Source organism: Carcharhinus amblyrhynchos, chromosome 22 (genome assembly GCF_965287045.1).
Source record: "Carcharhinus amblyrhynchos chromosome 22, sCarAmb.v2.hapA, whole genome shotgun sequence".
In the NCBI taxonomy this organism is placed as follows: domain Eukaryota; kingdom Metazoa; phylum Chordata; class Chondrichthyes; order Carcharhiniformes; family Carcharhinidae; genus Carcharhinus; species Carcharhinus amblyrhynchos.
The window spans coordinates 12,770,989-12,788,951 of record NC_137345.1 but is presented as its reverse complement, the minus strand read 5'-3'; the positions used below and the strand labels follow the sequence as shown (position 1 = coordinate 12,788,951).

The 17,963-nt window shown below is 41.5% G+C and overlaps 1 protein-coding gene across 5 annotated transcripts in view; it reads left to right on the top strand.

Annotated features, from left to right (window-relative positions):
- The window catches only part of LOC145356910 (fibroblast growth factor receptor substrate 2-like), a 73,993-nt gene that overhangs the window by 48,335 nt on the left and 7,695 nt on the right, over nt 1-17,963 (top strand). For 4 of the 5 annotated variants that reach the window (XM_080209901.1, XM_080209902.1, XM_080209904.1 and 1 more), the window contains 6 exons: nt 415-522; nt 5,121-5,209; nt 8,119-8,305; nt 10,516-10,677; nt 13,079-13,245; nt 15,045-15,994. In XM_080209901.1, the coding sequence (XP_080066027.1) occupies nt 5,144-5,209; nt 8,119-8,305; nt 10,516-10,677; nt 13,079-13,245; nt 15,045-15,994 (1,532 nt within the window). In that variant the 5' untranslated portion in view covers nt 415-522; nt 5,121-5,143. Of the gene's footprint in view, nt 1-414; nt 523-5,120; nt 5,210-8,118; nt 8,306-10,515; nt 10,678-13,078; nt 13,246-15,044; nt 15,999-17,963 lie in introns of those variants that run through there. The other variant, XM_080209906.1, reaches the window with a different exon arrangement.

Here is a 17,963-nt window from a genome sequence, read left to right as displayed (position 1 = left end):
TATACGGATCAGGGCAACTTCAGACAAGGGCACTACAATCACACTGTTTTTCAATGATAGAAAAATATCAGCAACGGTTATTATTCTTTAATGTTGAGTGACTGTGACTGGAAGGTATACACATAGAAATTGGGTGAGGATATAATTGGGCTTGGCTGTGATGTTCTCTGCAGTTCAAGATCTGTTATTCACTGATTTTTACAAAAAAATGTTCACGGTAGAATGGACAGTTGAAAAAGTTACTGCTATTTATAATATGTTTAAATGTGTGAAGGTCTGTGCCTGCTGCACTTTAAAAATTTTGGAACTGGTGCAGAAAGTTGTTTATTTTGAGATTAATATCTCCACATTAAATATCCTTGGTGAGAATTATATCTGACCAGATGATTAAGTCACTGTAATACTTTCCTTTAGGTTGAAGAGGCAAGTGCTCGACCATGGCTTGAGTTTGTTTACCATGACTCCAAGCAGAGGCACCTGGAACTGAGACTAGGCAGCTTTCCCACTAATGGCCAAGACTAGGTAAGTATAATCCACATACCCATATTGTTTATCACCTGTTGCCAGTTTCAGCTGAGGTAAGTGGGTATGTGGTGACCTAGTCCCTCATTGTTGCATTTTTGTTCCGAAAAGGAACTAGAGTTTATAAAGTGCCCTTTATTTAATAAAAGAACTCGAAGTACTTTGGACTAATTACATTTTGAACTGTTGCTACTGTTATTGCAGCAGTCAGTTTGTGCACAAGAGATCCCACGTACCACGAATCTGTTTTACTTTTTGGTGATGTTGCTTGAATGCACTTTGGCCAGGATAATGGGGAAGCTGGATGATTTTTTTCACATAGTGCCTTGTGACCTTTAATGTCCTCCTTAACATGGAGACAGGACCTTGACTGAACATTTAATCTAAACATCTGAATGATGGCATCAGTGACAATGGAGTCTTCCCTCAGTACTGCACCGAATTGTAATCTGGACAATATACTCAAGTCGTGAACAGAACCTCTTCATTCCTTTTAGATGTAAGCCCCCAAGAAGTTTTATTTTATAAATATGGTGTACATTTTGGAAATGGAATAGCTATGACCGTTGACAAATTACTACGTTACAGTGCGTCGTGAACACTGTAACTACAGAAAATGGTTCATTTTCAAGGGCAAGGAACATGCTGGAAGAATTTGTGCTTTTCAAAAGACAATGTCCTTTAAAGGACCAATGTAAGGACTTTGGGTGTGCTGTACCTGGAAAAGACATCATTTCACAAGAAGAGGTAATGAAACAGTTTTGAAGAAGCTGGTGGACTATTTACAAAAGTAGTTTATGGCTTTGCATGAAAATAAAATGCCTGGAAAACTGTACATGACAGCTGGCCGACTGGTTTTGCTTTATCAGCTACTGGGGTTAAGAACACACCAGGTCCTGAAGCTCCTGACACAGTTCCAAAGCAGGGAATAACCGGGAGTTGTTCTGAAATTGATTGCCTGCAAGTCTCGAGTCCAACTGAAAAGTAGTGCAAGAGGCAAATGATTGTTCTGCAGATCAGTGCTGAGAAATCAACTGACTAATCTGGATGCCATAGACCCCATCTATTCTCTCCCTTCAACCATTGACACTTAATCGTTTGGTAGAATTCCCTCTTTTTTGGGGTGCATGTTTGAGAGAGATTTAGGGTGTTTAGAGTAGTTACACTATGAAACATGAAAGCATTGTATGCTAACAAGCTTTGACGTTCCACTTGATAAGCTGGGCTAGCACTTAATATAAAAAAAGGATAGCAAGAGTTTTTATAAATATATAAAAAGGAAGAGGCTGGCTAGGGTGAATGTTGGACCCTTAGAGGATGAGAGGGGGGGACTTAGTGGTAGGGGATGGGGAAATGGCTGAGACCTTGAATAACTTTTTTGTTTCGGTCTTCACGGAGAAGGACGTGAATAATTTGCCGGGTGTTAGCGATGGAAAGATGGTAGGAGTGGAGGGCCTGAATGACATTATTGTTACTAGAGAGGCAGTGCTCGACAGACTGGAGGGACTGATTGTGGACAAGTCCCCAGGACCGGATGGAATGCATCCAAGGGTTCTGAAAGAAATGGCGGAGGTGATAGTTGATGCTTTGGTGATTATTTTCCAGACGTCGCTGGATTCCGGGGAGGTGCCAGAAGATTGGAAAATGGCTAATGTTATGCCGTTGTTTATGAAGGGTGGCAGGCAAAAAGCAGGGAATTATAGGCCGGTTAGTTTAACGTCTGTTGTAGGTAAAATGTTAGAATCTGTGATCAAGGAGAAAATAGCGAGGCATCTTGAGGAGAATTGTTTGATAGAGCAGACGCAGCACGGTTTCGTTAAGGGGAAGTTGTGTCTGACGAATTTATTGGAGCTCTATGAGGATGTGTCTAGGGCGGTGGATAGAGGAGAGCCGGTGGATGTGGTGTTTCTTGATTTTCAGAAGGCGTTTGATAAGGTGCCTCACAATAGGTTATTACAGAAGGTCAGGGGGCATGGAGTTGGGGGTAGGGTGTTAGCGTGGATAGAGGATTGGCTGTCAAATAGGAGGCAGAGAGTGGGGGTCAATGGGTGCTATTCGGATTGGCGGTTGGTGACTAGTGGAGTGCCCCAGGGGTCGGTGCTGGGGCTTCAGCTATTTACCATTTATATAGATGATCTGGAGGAGGGAACCAAGTGTATGGTGTCGAAATTTGCTGATGACACCAAGATTGGTGGAACGGCAAATTGTGCGGAGGGTGTGGAGAGTCTGCAGAAGGATCTAGATAGGCTGGGCGAATGGGCCAGGAACTGGCAAACGGAATTTAATGTTGGCAAATGTGAGGTTGTCCACTTTGGTAGGAAGGACTATTACATGGTGGAAAAACTGCAGCATGCGACGGTGCAGAGTGACCTCGGGGTCCTTGTGCATGAGTCACAAAAACCCAGCCTGCAGGTGCAGCAGGTGGTCAGGAATGCAAATGGGATGCTGGCCTTCATAGCGAGGGGGATTGAATATAAAAGTAGGGAGGTCTTGCTGCAGCTGTACAGGGCACTGGTGAGGCCGCAGCTGGAGTACTGTGTGCAGTTTTGGTCGCCGCACTTACGCAAGGATATTTTGGCTTTGGAGGGAGTGTAGAGGAGGTTTACTAGGCTGATACTGGAGTTGAGGGGGTTGAACTATGAGGAGAGGCTGAATAAACTAGGCTTGTACTCGTTAGAGTTTAGAAGAATGAGAGGAGATCTCATTGAGACATATAAGATGATGAATGGGATGGATAGGATAGAGGTGGAGAGGCTCTTCCCGCTCAAAGGACAGTAGGACTAGGGGGCACAGCCTCAAGATAAAGGGGGGGCGGTTTAGAACGGAGTTGTGGAGGTACTTCTTCACTCAAAGGGTGGTGAATCTCTGGAATTCTCTGCCCGTTGAAGTGGTGGAGGCTGCCTCGCTAAATATTTTTAAGACGCGGGTTGATAGGTTTTTGATAGGCAAGGGGATTAAGGGTTATGGGGAGAGGGCGGGAATGTGGAACTGAGACACGACAGATCAGCCATGATCTTATTGAATGGTGGGGCAGGCTCGAGGGGCTAGATGGCCTACTCCTGCTCCTATTTCTTATGTTCTTATAAGCCCAGTTTTATAGTTAATTTTTGTTTTTGAAGACGCCTGGCTGTTGAGTGATCGTTATGAGATTAATAGATAAATTAATTTTACCACAGAGCTAGCTAGAAAGATCAGATATGGTGCATTTCTCATAATAATAGGAATAAACACTTCAATATGGAAACTGGATTAGAGAATAAAATGTATCTTTCAAAAATATCTTTCAAGAATTCAAAACACCCAAACTTTAAGATCCGTTTTTGAAACAAGGCAGGCATGTTCATTATTTTAAAACTAAGACTTTTATAAATTAAATTGCCAAGTACCAGTGGTTAGCACCGTTGCCTCACAATGCTCGGTTGGGACTTGGGTTCGATTCTGGCCTTGGGTGACTCGGTGGAGTTTGCACCTTCTCCCCGTAACTGTGAATTTCCCCTAGGTGCTCCGGTTTCCTCCTCGGTACAAAGATGTGCAGATTAGGTGGATTGGCCATGCACAATTGTCCCTTAGTGTCCAAATATGTTAGGTTAGAGGGATTACTGGGGTAATTACGTGGAGTTATGGTGATCGGACCTAAGTAAGATGTACGTTGGTGCAGACTCAATGGGCTGAATAGTCCCCTTCAGCATTGTAGGGATTCTATGATTCTTACGAAGGAACTTGCTATAAAAATGCAACTTTCTGGATGTCCCAAAGCGCAATACTTTCTTTATTACCATTCCTTAAAATGGTCACCAAGTAGTGAGATAATAAAAAATTGGCAGCTAGCTGTTGCCCCTGCTGAAGTTCTACAAATTGCAGGAGGAAGGAAAGAGCTGAATGTTCTACAGCTCTGAGGTCCTGTAAATGGATGAGTTAAAGTGTAAACCAGGAATGTGACATCAGAGGTAAAACACCAAATGAACGTGCAATTGAAAATTGTAAAATAACTGTTTTAAATACCTGTTACAATGTATAATTGTGTAAATGATGAAACTTTATGTGATGATAAAGATGATTGTGTACATCTCTTTAGAAAAGCGAATTGAAGCAGTAAGGCAAAACAGTATGGGGTATTAAATCATCTCTGTTCCTTTAACCAATCTCAGTTGGGGGAGGTGTTCAACAGAGGAGAGGGAGTGAGTGGAAGAGAGGATAGTTCAACAGTGACTCAGAGGAATGAATCTTGTGGGGGCTTTTGAGGCATATTGAAGGCAAACTGTTTAGTTTGGGGAGTTTGAGGTCCACTATACCTCTTAATAACTCAGAGCAGCATTAGAAGAAGACAGAGTGTGGATCAGCCAGAGGAAAAAAGGAACAACCATTGTATAAAGGTAATTGAATGCTTATAATGTATTAAATGTTAAATCTCTGCTGGGCAGAGTAGATATCTCATAATTATAAAAATTAATTGCATTATAATGTGCAAGAACTGAATGACTACAAAATCTGTATTTGGTACTTCAACAGTTAACTTTTTTTTGGTATTGACACATGGTCTCTACAATGGAGTGGAGCTCCTGAGCTGAATTGTGTCTGCATTAATTTGTTTTATTTAGAGATCAGCTGGTCTGCTGAAGCCATGGGGAGCTGCTGGAGCTGTCTGGATAAAGACACAATCTCAGACAACCACCCAACGAAATTCAAGGTAACATTTTCACTTCCCTCAACTCAAAACAATTTAGTCGTTTGACTGTAATTAGTTGAAACCTTCCTCAGCTGAAGGAAATAACATCTTGTAAAAGCCAGAGCAGTTTTAAATATTTTTGTACTGTATTTGCGATAAGAATAGTGACTTTTACATAATGCTGGAAAGCCCAAGCTTTTTGTTCATATGGGCCACTTAGGCACAAATCTGAAAGTATGTTGTTCTCCTTTTGCATAGATCATTGATCAGATATTAACCTATTTGGTGTTTTGATTTGGTATTTACTCATTAATTGAGAACTTTGAATTTGATGTGCCTAAAGATGTGCTATAAGGACAAATCAGCAAGTAAGAAATAGAACTGAATTGTCCGGGTGTTGTAAGTAGCTGTGGCTGTTGTGTCAGCTGTGGCTCAGTGGGTAGTACTCTTGACTCTGAATCACCAGGCTCTTGGTTCAACTCCCACTCCAGTGCTCGAGCATGTGTAATGAAGTAGTGCTGCACTGTAAGTGGTACTGTCTTTGAGTTGAGACGTTAAACCATCTGCCTGCTCAGGTGGATGTAAAATATCCCATAACACTATTTCAAACAAGAACAGGGCCAATATCTATCCCTCAATCAATGTTACATAACAGATTATTTGGTCATTATCACATTGTTACCCATGTTGGCAGAACACAGATGTTCGTCTATGATGCCAGCACAGCTGAAGCAGAAGCGCAAGATTGCTGCAGTTTACAGCTACACATGGACAAGGTGCTGTGGTTTGGATGCCTGGGACAATGACCTGGATTTTTCAGTTGTGTTGATGATGAAACTGTCAGTACTTGTCATCACATACTCTGTGAAACTGACTGCAACATTTAGCATCTTGTAGAATCATAGAAACCCTACAGTGCAGAAGGAGGCCATTCAGCCCATCAAATCTGCACCGACTACAATCCTACCCAGGCCCTATCCCCATAAACCTACATGTTTACCCACTAATCCCTCTAATCTACGCATCTCATGACCCTAAGAGGCAATTTTTAGCATGGCCAATCAACCTAATCCACACATCTTTGGACTGTGGGAGGAAACCGGAGCACATGAAGGAAACCCACGCAGACACAAAGAGAATGTGCAAACTCCACAGACAGTGACCCAAGCCAAGAATCGAACCCAGGTCCCTGGAGCTGTGAAGCAGCAGTGCTAACCACTGTGCCACCGTGCCGCATCTGCATGTAGACCGTTCAATGTGGAAATCCAGAAGTTGTCAGTGATTTGACTGCCCCTGCCCAAGGTGTGCATCTGGAACTTGGTAACTTGACATGAACCTCAGCCTTTCACACAAGAAGTTTCACAGCAGAACTAATAGATAAATTTATGCCTTGTCGAAGAAGGTTTCATTGTCTTTTAACAATATACCGCATCACAATTACTGTTTAAAAACCTCTCTGGTCCTGAAAGGTTTAGTTCTGTATTATCAAATATAAATTTTCTCCATTATGATAAAGTTCATAGATTTTTAAAGTTTGTTAATGGTACTTCAGGACTAATCCCATGCTTGTGTGTTAATCTTTATTTCATCTTCCGTAAAATCTTTAAGACTGGAAGGAGTATTGGTGCTTTTTACCTTTGGGCATGCTGTCTGTGAACCTTCTTAATGATGTCATTGTTGCTGCCCCTAAGAGATTGCTTTTGGATGCCAGCGGTCTCCTATAGATAGTGTCAAAATCAAATTAATATTGGGAAAGATGATATCCACACCATAAAGGTCGCTAGATCTTTTGAGGTCTGCTTTCTTTGGGGATCAAGTTCTGCCCTTTTCATCACTGTAAAATCAAGGTCAATGTTTGTAATGTAGAAATGCCTTGCTATTAGGAATGTTGTCTTAAAATGAGTAGCAGAGAAATTAAGAGCTGCTTCTGAAAGAATGGTGAGAACATATGCTTTAAGGAGACTTTTTTTTAGGTATTAAGGTATACAGACTCAGTGTGTGACAATAAGACAGTTGAGGGCCTTACCATGCACTATAGAGCTGGAGAAAGGACAGTAGCCATGATGTGGAGATGCTGACATTGGACTGGGGTAAACACAGTAAGAAGTCTCACAACACCAGGTTAAGTAGGTACAGTACAGTAAAGTGAAGGTACAGTAGGCCAGAACTGGATGATTAGATTTGCAAGAAGTGACATAGAATTGACTTGTTTACATAGAGAGGAGCAAGGCCATAGAATGAGGTGTAAACTCACAAAATATTTTTGAAATTTGTTTACCATGAAATGGGAAACCAGTGGAGCTCAACAAGGACAGGCCAATTGTGGAGACAAATTTTATGCAATGGAGAATGAAGTTCTGGAAAACAGTTACTTGGTAGTAAAGAAATTGCTGAAAAAAAAGACCAGCTGTTGAAGCTTCTCATCTTGCACTCATCACGATTGATGCAAAAATACCAAATTTCAAGGAACCTTAATGCATGAGAAAAGAGTGTTGATTGGTTGGCAGCCAAACTCTGGTTAAGACATTGTCGTGGAGAATTTGCCACAGAACAGTTATCTCCCAGTCTTTGGTTTAAATTCAAAAAAGGCAAGTTTGCTCTGGTTGATGTATTCCCAATGCACCAAGGTCAGATGTGTGGGATTCAACTTGAATGGGGATCTTGGAAGGAGTTGAGTTAATGAGCAACAATGCAGAAGTTTGATAGGCTTTGGTTTTGCTTGTGTTTAGCAACAGAAAATTTGGCTCGTACACAGTTTGACGTCAGACAAGCATTTAAGTGGCTTAGTATGACATGACGTGACGAAGGGAAGTGACAGAGAGGTAAATCTGAATACTGTAGTCATAGATATGAATGCTGACTGCATGGATACAAAGACTAGATAAAGCATAATTTACAGTGCATCTTCGCAATGATACTCTCTTTCACAGGTGACAAACGTCGATGATGATGGTAATGAGCTGGGCTCTGGGATCATGGAATTGACCAACTCTGAGCTGATTTTGCACACCAGGAAACGAGATGCGGTGAGATGGCCGTATCTCTGTCTCCGTCGCTATGGTTATGACTCCAACCTCTTCTCATTTGAGAGCGGTAGAAGGTGTCAGACTGGGCAAGGTTAGTTTTTGAATTGTCAACTCAGCTGTTTAGTATGGGCAACACGGTCGCACTATGGTTAGCACTGCTGACTCACAGTGCCAGGGACCTGGGTTCGATTCCTGACTTGGGTTGCTGCTTTGTGTGGAGTCTGCATATTCTCCCTGTGTCTGCGTAGGTTTCCTCCAGGTGCTCCAGTTTCCTCCCACGGTCCAAAAGACATGCTCATTAGCCAAATAAATGCCGGAGTGTGGCGACTAGGGGATTTCACTGCAACTTCTTTCCAGTGTTAATGTGAGCCTACTTGTTACACAAATAAAGGAATGTATAATATTACAGAAGTTCTTCATTCTTTTCTATAAATGTACTAAACAAATCCTGTGCAATTCAGGCAAGTGGCTTTTGTTTAAAAGGAATCCTTGGAGCAGCAGAACCTCCTGTGAAAATCACAAGGATCCAATATAATTTAAAAAATTGATTACGGGGAAGAGTAACACACTTGTACGTTTATAGAAAGGGCTATGGGTTTTTGGTTTTAAATGAAAAAAATGAATGGAATCGTGAAGTGCAATCCCAAAATGTAAGTAAAAATCCTGAAACTTATTCGACATTTCCGTTTGCAAGACTAACTACTGGTTGCGTGCCACTTAAACTTAACTGCCACATCATACTTAGCTGTTTCATCTGGCTTGGTGGAAAGTGAGGCAGACATATGTTAAGCCATTCTTTAGCAAACTTCATTGCATTGTTAATGTGATCCTACTTGTAACTAATAAATAAATTCTAAATAGGGGAGTCAGAGACCCAACTTCTTTTGTCTTATAGACAATAACAAGAGCAAATGTTTGAGCCATCACATAGTCATCTTACTCCATTTAGTACGTGGGGCACATTTCTTCATCAATACACGTTAATTTCCAAAAGTTGAGCAGGTCTTGTCAACTCTGGCAAACAAATCTACAAAATAAAAAGACCAAGAAAGCATGAATGGTAGGGCTGACATAATCACTCCTGCCAGTCAATGGTGAAACCTCGCACCCTCTTCCACCCCACAAATTGTCAAGCTATCTCTTCAGAAAGGCAAAGCAAACCTGAGAATAAAGCTTGAAGCCAATCCAGGAAAAGACATTTTTCTCAGTGGCTGAAATAAAATCCAGCAGATGGTGATTGTCCACATTGCTATGCAAACTCAAGGTAATATGTTTTAGGGAAAGTTTGGTGGAAATGGGCAGAAGAATAAAATGGTATTCTGATAAGGTGGGAGTAGAGCTTAAGTCACTGGGATAGTGTTGGGTCAAGTGCTGAGTGACCGTAGCTAAGTTTCTCTAGCAGAAAGCTAGCATTCAATAATATACTTCAATGCAGTATTTATAGAACACAAATTAAATAGTGAAAAGACCCCCCCCCCCCCAAATTTAACAGCTGTTTCTTTTTTTAGTTAAGATTAAAATTAATTTTACTCTTAAACTAAAATTGATTCTGGGAGCTGCATTGTATTTTAAATAAATAGTTTCATTGCACCACCTACTGCTTGCTAAAAGTAACTGCTGGAAAACTTGTAGCACTGATTTATCTTAGAACAAAGAAAATTACAGTGCAGAAACAGGCCCTTCGGCCCTTCAAGCCTGTACCGACGATGCTGCCTGACTGAACTAAAGCCCCCTACTCTTCCAGGGGTCATGCCCCTCTATTCTCGTGCTATTCACGTATTTGGCAAGGCGCCCCTTAAAAGTCAGTATCGTATCTGCTTCCACTATCTCTCTCTGAGTTCTAAGCACCCACCACCCTCTGTGTTAAAAAGACTTGCCTCGTACAGCTCCTTTAAACTTTGCCCCTCGCACCTTAAACCTATGCCCCCTAGGAACTGACTCTTCCACCCTGGGAAAAACTTCTGATTATCCCCTCATAATCTTGTAGACTTCTATCTTGCAGTGAGAAAATATAGCAAAACAATTGAGAGCTTACTTTATTGCTGTAGCACTTAAGGGCAGTGTTTGATGCATGCAACTGTTCTTGTTACTCAGTACTGGGTATGAGCGGCTGAGCTTTAAGGTGCACGAAATTAGAATAATTTGACAAAAGCTGTAGATTGGCTCACTATTTGAGATCTGGCAATCAAAGCAGTCCTGGATTTCATTGAATAAAATGTCAGTAATCCATTCCTTGGTGTCTTTTTCAGGATTTTTGATTTTCACAATTTGCGCTCAACTGATTTCTTTCTTGCTTTGCAGGCATTTTTGCCTTCAAGTGTGCACGTGCTGAGGAGATTTTTAACCTTCTCCAAGAGATCATGCAGTGTAACAGTATTAACGTTGTTGAGGAGCCCATGATGATATCAAGAAACACTCATCCAACAGAGCTTGATCTACCAAGGACACCTCAAACACCGACCAGTGAGTGATTGTGGAGGATGTTTCTGGGATTTTTGGGTTTGAGGGAAAACGGATTGTGTTTTATTGGATTAGTTAATTGGATATTTTCTATTCCCTAAGGCCGAATTATCCACTGTATAATTCCAATCACTTACAACAACAACTTGCATTGATATAGTGTTCTTAATGCAGAACAAATATCCCAAGGTGCTCCATTGAGGTGAATGTGAAGGCCAAGAGAAAGCTACTAGGAGGGATGATGTTTGGATGAAGAAGTTGATTTTCAGGAGCCGTTGAAAAGGAGATGTTGAAATATGGAAGAGTCAGGGAGCAAATTACAGAACATGAGGCCTAAATGGTTGAAGGTGTGGCTACCAAACAAGTGAAGGGGACGGGAGTTGGCAGGGGAGGGGGGGGGGTGTTGCTTGAAGAGGTTGCATAATGGAAAGGGACAGGGCTATGAAGAGATTTAAATCAAGTTTGAGTACTTCAGTGCATCAGTATAGGTCAGCAGTGGCAGGGTGTTAGGTAAATGGGAAACAAAATGTGGGTAGTTGGGTTTTGGATGAACTAAAGTTTATGAAGGCTAGGAGGGTGCAGGATAGAAGTCCAGGATTTTGAACACTCTGCTTGACAACACTGAGGCAACAACACCTTGTATTTATATAGTGCCTTTATTGTAACTAAATGTCCCAAGATGCATTACTGGATTGTTTATGAAACAAAATTTGACATGGGCCCACAGGAGATGTGAAGGTAGATGGCCAAAAGTTTGGTTGATGGTAGGTTTTAAGGAGGAAAAAGAAATGATAAGGCTAGAGAGTGAATTTCCAGAGCTTGTTTCCTAGTCACCAATAATGGAGCAGTTAAGTACAGATGCTCAAGACGATCACAGGCATATCAGAGGATTGTAGGAATGAGGAAAGTTAAAGAGATGGGGAGGAGTGAGGCCATGGGCAGATTTTAAATGGTGATTGAGTGATAGAAGTGAGTGTTATCAGCATATAAGTGGTAACTGATCCCGTGTCTGGATGATTTACCAAGGGCAACATGTAATAAGGAAGAGCTGACGCCCAAGAATAAATACTTGGAGGACTCTAGTTGTTGTGGTGGAGGGACATTGAAAGAAAAGTCATTGCTGCCAACTCTCTGCATTCAGTTGTGTTGGTAAGAGTGGAACCAAGCACAAATCTCATTGAGTTGGACAACAGAATACAGTTGGAGAGAATGGTGAGGCTGACTCAAAGGTTCCAGAGGGAAGACTGAAGGATAAGGCACCACAGTCATGGTGGTGCTCAGTTGTGCCAAGTATTTAAGGACATTGATGCTATGGCAGGTTGGAAATCTTTTGGGAGTGATTCAGATGGGATGATGTGCAAAGGATGGGTACTTATTCAGGAGGCAGTACAATGTTTAAGAACTTTGGAGATGTAAAGGAAATTGGGGATGAAGCGATTTAGGTTGCAAGGACAAAGAAGTAGATAGTAACAACTCTAGCTTTCAAAGTGGGGGGTGGTTGGGGCATTGTGGTGATGAAGCTATAGTAACTAAAAGACTGAAATATTTGCAATCTTAGCTGGCTGGAAGGCCAGGGAGAGATGTTGGATTGAAGGCAATTTTGTGGGAATAGGTCAAGTGAGTAGGAATTAGATCTTGTTGATGACATGAGCTCGAAGAGGTCATAAGGGGTGACAACAGAAATTGTAGAAAAAGACACAAGTTCACGGTTGTGATGGTTAGAGAAAGATCCTCGGAAAATATTTGTTGAGGGTGGGGTGGACCAGGACATTAAAAGTGAAGGTGAGGGAATGATTGAGTCAATGAGCAATTGTAAAAATATTGTGGTGAATCAAATGACAAAAGTTTGATGTAGTTTGAAAGTGCAGTTATGAATAACTTAAATTATATTTAATGATGGGTGCAGAAGGAAAGTAGTGGTCGGATGGGATAAAAGACCTCTTATTCTGTCCATATAAATCGAGTTATTTCAACAGCCCCTCTATATCTTTGTAGGACTACAGTTAAGTCTGAAGAGACGAGAGGCTTGTTGTTTGCTAGGATTTAAATAACTATGTTTCACTTGTTACTTACCTGACACCCTCCTAATACCAATAAAACAAGGTATGAAGCCAAAATCCCAAATTTATCTGTTACTTTTGCCTCTATAGAGTACATGATTTCTTCCACTTTGGGGAAGAGGAAGCTGATTTTGTTTACCATATATCTTGCTGGTGTGATTCTTGTTGTAATATTATTTTCCATTTGAATTTCATGGAATGATGTTCCCATGAAGGTGAAAGGGTTAGAGGTAAAGGAACAAATACAGAGCCACATAACTGGAAAGGGTTTTGGAATAGTTTGCGAATGTGCGCCTGCAGTTCAATATTCTGCAGTAAAGCTGAATACAAATGATTTTTTTCAGCCCCTGGTTTTGCTGTGCCAGGATTTCCAAATGGGTTCCCTTGCTATCCACCAATGGGCGATGGCTCCTCTCACCCATCAACTCGACATCCCTCCATAGGAAGTGCACGCCTCTCCTCAGTGGGTGAAGATTCTACGCATCCTTTGATCATAGGAGGTGATGATCAGGTGTGTACACATCCATTTATGACATTTAGTTTGCTGAATCGTTTTGGACTTAAAATATTGCGGTAATACAAAAAAAGTGATTTTTTTTGGGTTCATGAACTTGCCCCCTTTCATATTATTTTGATGACATTATTCATTGTTGGAAAGCAGTTTGGACTTGGGAGGTATACAGCTATATAACGTTAATATGGGGATAAACAACAAATGTCAACATTTGAAAAGACAGAAGAAGCTTTTGGTCTATATTGTGCTTGGAGCAAAGGGCAGTGTAAATGTAAAAATGAATATCCACAGCCGCCTTGCACCCCCCGCCCCCCCCCAAGTCCAGGTACCAGGTGAGTTGAAAATTTCAAATTTGTGATTGCTATATTTTTGTTAAACGAGAGGGAGACAATGGCCGAGTGGTATTCTCACTAGACTGTTAATTCAGAAACTCAGCTAATGTTCTGGGGACCCTGGTTTGAATCCCGCCATGGCTGATGGTGGAACTTGAATGTAGTAGAGCTATCTGGAATTAAGAATCTACTGATGAATACTTCCTGAAAGTATTGTCAGAAAAACCCATCTGATTCACTAGTGCCCTTCAGGGAAGGAAACCTGCCGTCCGTACCTGGTCTGCTTTACATGTGACTGCAGAGCCACAGCAATGTGGCTGACTCTCAACTACCCTCTGAAATGGCCTAGCAAGCCACTCAGTTCAGGGGCAGCTAGGGCTGGGCAATAAATGCTGGCCAGCCAGAGGTGCCCATGTCCTACGAATGAATAAAATAAAGGTGTAGGAATTCTGGAGCTGAATGGCCTACTCCTGTTCCTATCTGCTGGAAGATAAGTGAGCTGCTTTACACAGTGATACTTGTCAAGAAAGAACCTATATTCCGCACAGTCGAAGACAAGTGTAAATGCATTACACAATTGCTGTCATGAAATGATCAGAATTAAGTACCGAATTCAACTCAGCAATAATCTCTGGATAAGTATAGTGTTAAATCTATTAAAGCACTCAAGCAGGCATTTCCTTAACTTATCTGCTTGATCAGAAAGTATATCTTCTGGCATATACTGGAAATTGCTTTAACCTATAAATGTACAAGAAATGTCACATTTGACATGTAAATGAGATGTACAATGCACAGCCTATCCTCTACTGCACATGATTCATGGCAATATCCAAATGGTTAAGTGTTCTAGGTAAACATTAATTTGGACTGTTGAATTTGTCGTCAACATAGATTAACATAGTATTAAAATTCTAGCTAATTATTTGATAAGAAAACAGTATTGCTGTGCTAGAGTGTGTTTAAAAGCGAATAAAGTGATGTGAAATAGTCTTTCATTTTTCCAATGAAAAATTAAATCCAAATTCTGTTATGATACCAACCTAACCAAATTTCTCAGCAAGGAGGGAAATCAGTCGCATGCAAAATTATTGCCGCCTTAATAATGTTCAACCTAATTTCACAATGTAGCAATGGAACCTTTAGGACATTGGACAGATGATTGATTCTGGTAAATTATAGATATTTTTTAATTGGATAAAATTAAGAAAATAAAGCAGTGTTCTCCGTTGATAGAATACGGAACAGGCCTGTGGACTGAGAATCTCTTCAGTTGTAAGTTGAAGTAAAGCAGTTTGTATTACATACAATATTATGAGCAAGTTAAATGATTTTGTTTCCTCTAATTATATGACTGTCTGATCCATGTTCAGTCCTGATTTAACTTTTTGGTTACATTTACAAATCCTAAGTGTGTAGTGACTGTTTTTTTTAATCACCATTTTGTGGCCCCTTTCCCTGCAGGTTCACACGTACGTGAATACTTCTAATGTTGATGAGGAGAGGAAGAAAAGACCCTGTGTTCATGGTCTAACAGAGACACGGCCATCCATCTCTGAAATGATGCGAAGCCACGCAAATCACTGTCCTGCAACGGAGGACAGAACTCCTCAAGTCCTCATGCAGCCTGGGGAGGTCAAGTTTGTCCTGGGACCAACGCCAGTTCAGAAACGGATAATGGAGCGTGAAAGGATAGAGAGGCATAAAGATCACACTGAATACAGTGGTGGTGGCTTGAGTTTTGTGGACCGAGATAATTTCCAGGATGGCGCAGAGTACAGCATGGCTTGTGCGTCTAACAACAAGATGACTTATGAGAATATTAATGGTTTACTTGTGTCTGCTGGCGCAGGATTACGACGAGGTCGGCTCAAGATGGGCGGGGATGGCCAGAACCTTAACAATTGTGCTCATAGGAAGACAGCCATGCTGAACTATGAAAACCTACCCTCTTTACCTCCTGTGTGGGAAAGTCAGACACAAAGGCGGGAGGAAGAGGATTGGAGTGACCCTGGAACTCCTCCACAAAATGGATACCATAATAACATTGACCCATTGCGGAACTATGTCAATACTGAGAATGTAACTATTCAACCTGGTTTGCATAAAGTAGACTTCACCCGGCGGCGGGATTGCACTCCAAATGTCTTCAGCTTTGACTTTAAGCGTCCGTGCCCCGAACAAAGACAGTTAAACTACATCCAAGTGGAGCTGGAGGGTGGGAGTGACTCGGATAACCCCCAGACCCCCAAAATGCCCAGCACTCCAGTCCCGCCAACTCCGACACGTAGGACTGAGTTTTACGCTGTGATAGACATTAAAAAGACAGCTGCTATGTCCAGTTTGCAAAAAGCACTACCAAGGGATGATGGGACATCAAGGAAGACAAGGCACAACAGTACAGATCTGCCATTGTAAGCATCAACAATTTCCATCCTTGAGATTATTAGTATTTACATCTTCCTGTTCAGATTAGGGTGCAGTCCCATTCTGTTGCTCGACCCAAGTCACTGTGCTTGCTGCATGGACCTGAGCAGCTATTTGGCCATGAGGTGTAGTGCAGCTGAACTTCTGTTTCCACCTATGCCTCTTTTCTGTTAGGAATAATAATGTAAAAAGTCTGACAACACCAGGTTTTAGTCCAACCTATTTATTTTACCTGGTGTTGTCAGACTTTTTACTGTGTTTACGCCAGTCCAACGCCGGCATACCCACATCAGGAATAATAATGACAGTTATGCATCCTGGTTGATTTTGTTAGCATCCCTACAACCTCCCTGCCCAGGTCAGCCGATCCACAAAAATCGTGGATCAAATCACATCTTGCTGTTTTGAGTAATAAAAGTGAGATACCACAGATACTGGAAATCTGAAATTAAAAACAGAAAATGCTGGGGAAAAATTCAGCAGGTCCGACAACATCTGTGGCGTGAGAAACTGCTAATGTTTCAAAGTCCACTATTCTCTTCGGAATTGAAGAGAAATAGAAACGTGATTGGTTTTATGCTGTTGAAATAGGGGAGGGTCAGGTAGAACTGCAGCTTTCTATCTATTTATGAAAAGGCAGTTGGAAATCTGAATCAAAAGCATAGCAGAATGCCCAAGTGAGGTTGTGATATTTCAGCAGAGCCAGACTAAGTATGCGCTCCTCCCATATAGACTCCCCCCTCCCTGCCAACCCATCGATCTATAAAAACACACGTCATAAAATACATGAAAATACAAGGCTGAAGAATCATAGAACCCCTACAGTGTAGAAGAAACCATTTGGCCTATCAAGTCTGCACCAACAACAATTCCACCAGGCTCTATCCCCAAAGCCCTGCATATTTACCCTGATAATCCCCTTGACACTAAGGAACAATTTATCACAGCCAACAGCCCACGAATCATACAGTCCAAAAAGAGGCCATCAGGCTCATCAACTCTGCTGTGTCTCCAAAAAAGCATCCCACCAGGCATTCCCACTTTTTCCCATTAACCTCGCACATTTACCATGGTTTACCAATATAACCTACACATCTTGAGTCATTAAGGAGCAATTTAGCATGGCCAGTCCACCTAACCCGTAACTCTTGGGACACTAAGGAGTGACTTAGCATGGCCAGTCCATCTAACCTGCATGTCTTAAGACTGAGAGGAAATTAGAGCACCTGGAAGAAACCCACGCTAACACTGAGAGAATGTGCAAGCTCCCCACACAGTCACAAACCCAATACTGGAATTGAACCCGGGTCCTTGGCGCTGTGAGGCAGCAATGCCATAACCACTGTGTAACCCCATGTTGACTATAGCGTCAAGTGATGCACATTGCAACATGCTACACGTAAATAAAATGGTGTCATTTCACCAACCATACTCAATGTTCGTGTGGTGCTTCTGGTCAGGATCTTGATGTTTTGTCAAGGACCTCAAGGCACAGCACTATAAATCTGTGCATTAACATACCCATTTGTTCTGTTATGTAGCGTTCAATCACTGGACTTGTTTTTTTCACTTACTGGTTGTCCTGTGTGTAGTGTGTTTAACTCTGCTTTGTAGGCTTAGCAATGCACAGTGGGATGATTTAACCCATTGAGCCACAAGCGAAAACCAAAAGTAATTAATTTAATTGGAGTTGTAAAGGAGAGATCTGCAGAAGAAATTTGGTTTTGAAATGATATGGTTTTTCCTTGTTAAGGACTTTCGCGAATTGTGAACATTTTTTGAATTTACATTTTTCAGCTGTTAAATTATTGCATTACAGTATAACAAAATAATTTGGGATACAATATGGCAGTCCTACGTTGATTCTTTTTATTTTTTTACCCCTCGCTTCATAGAACCATGGAATTCCTACAGTGCCGAAAGAAGCCATTTGGCCCATCAAGCCCACACTGACCA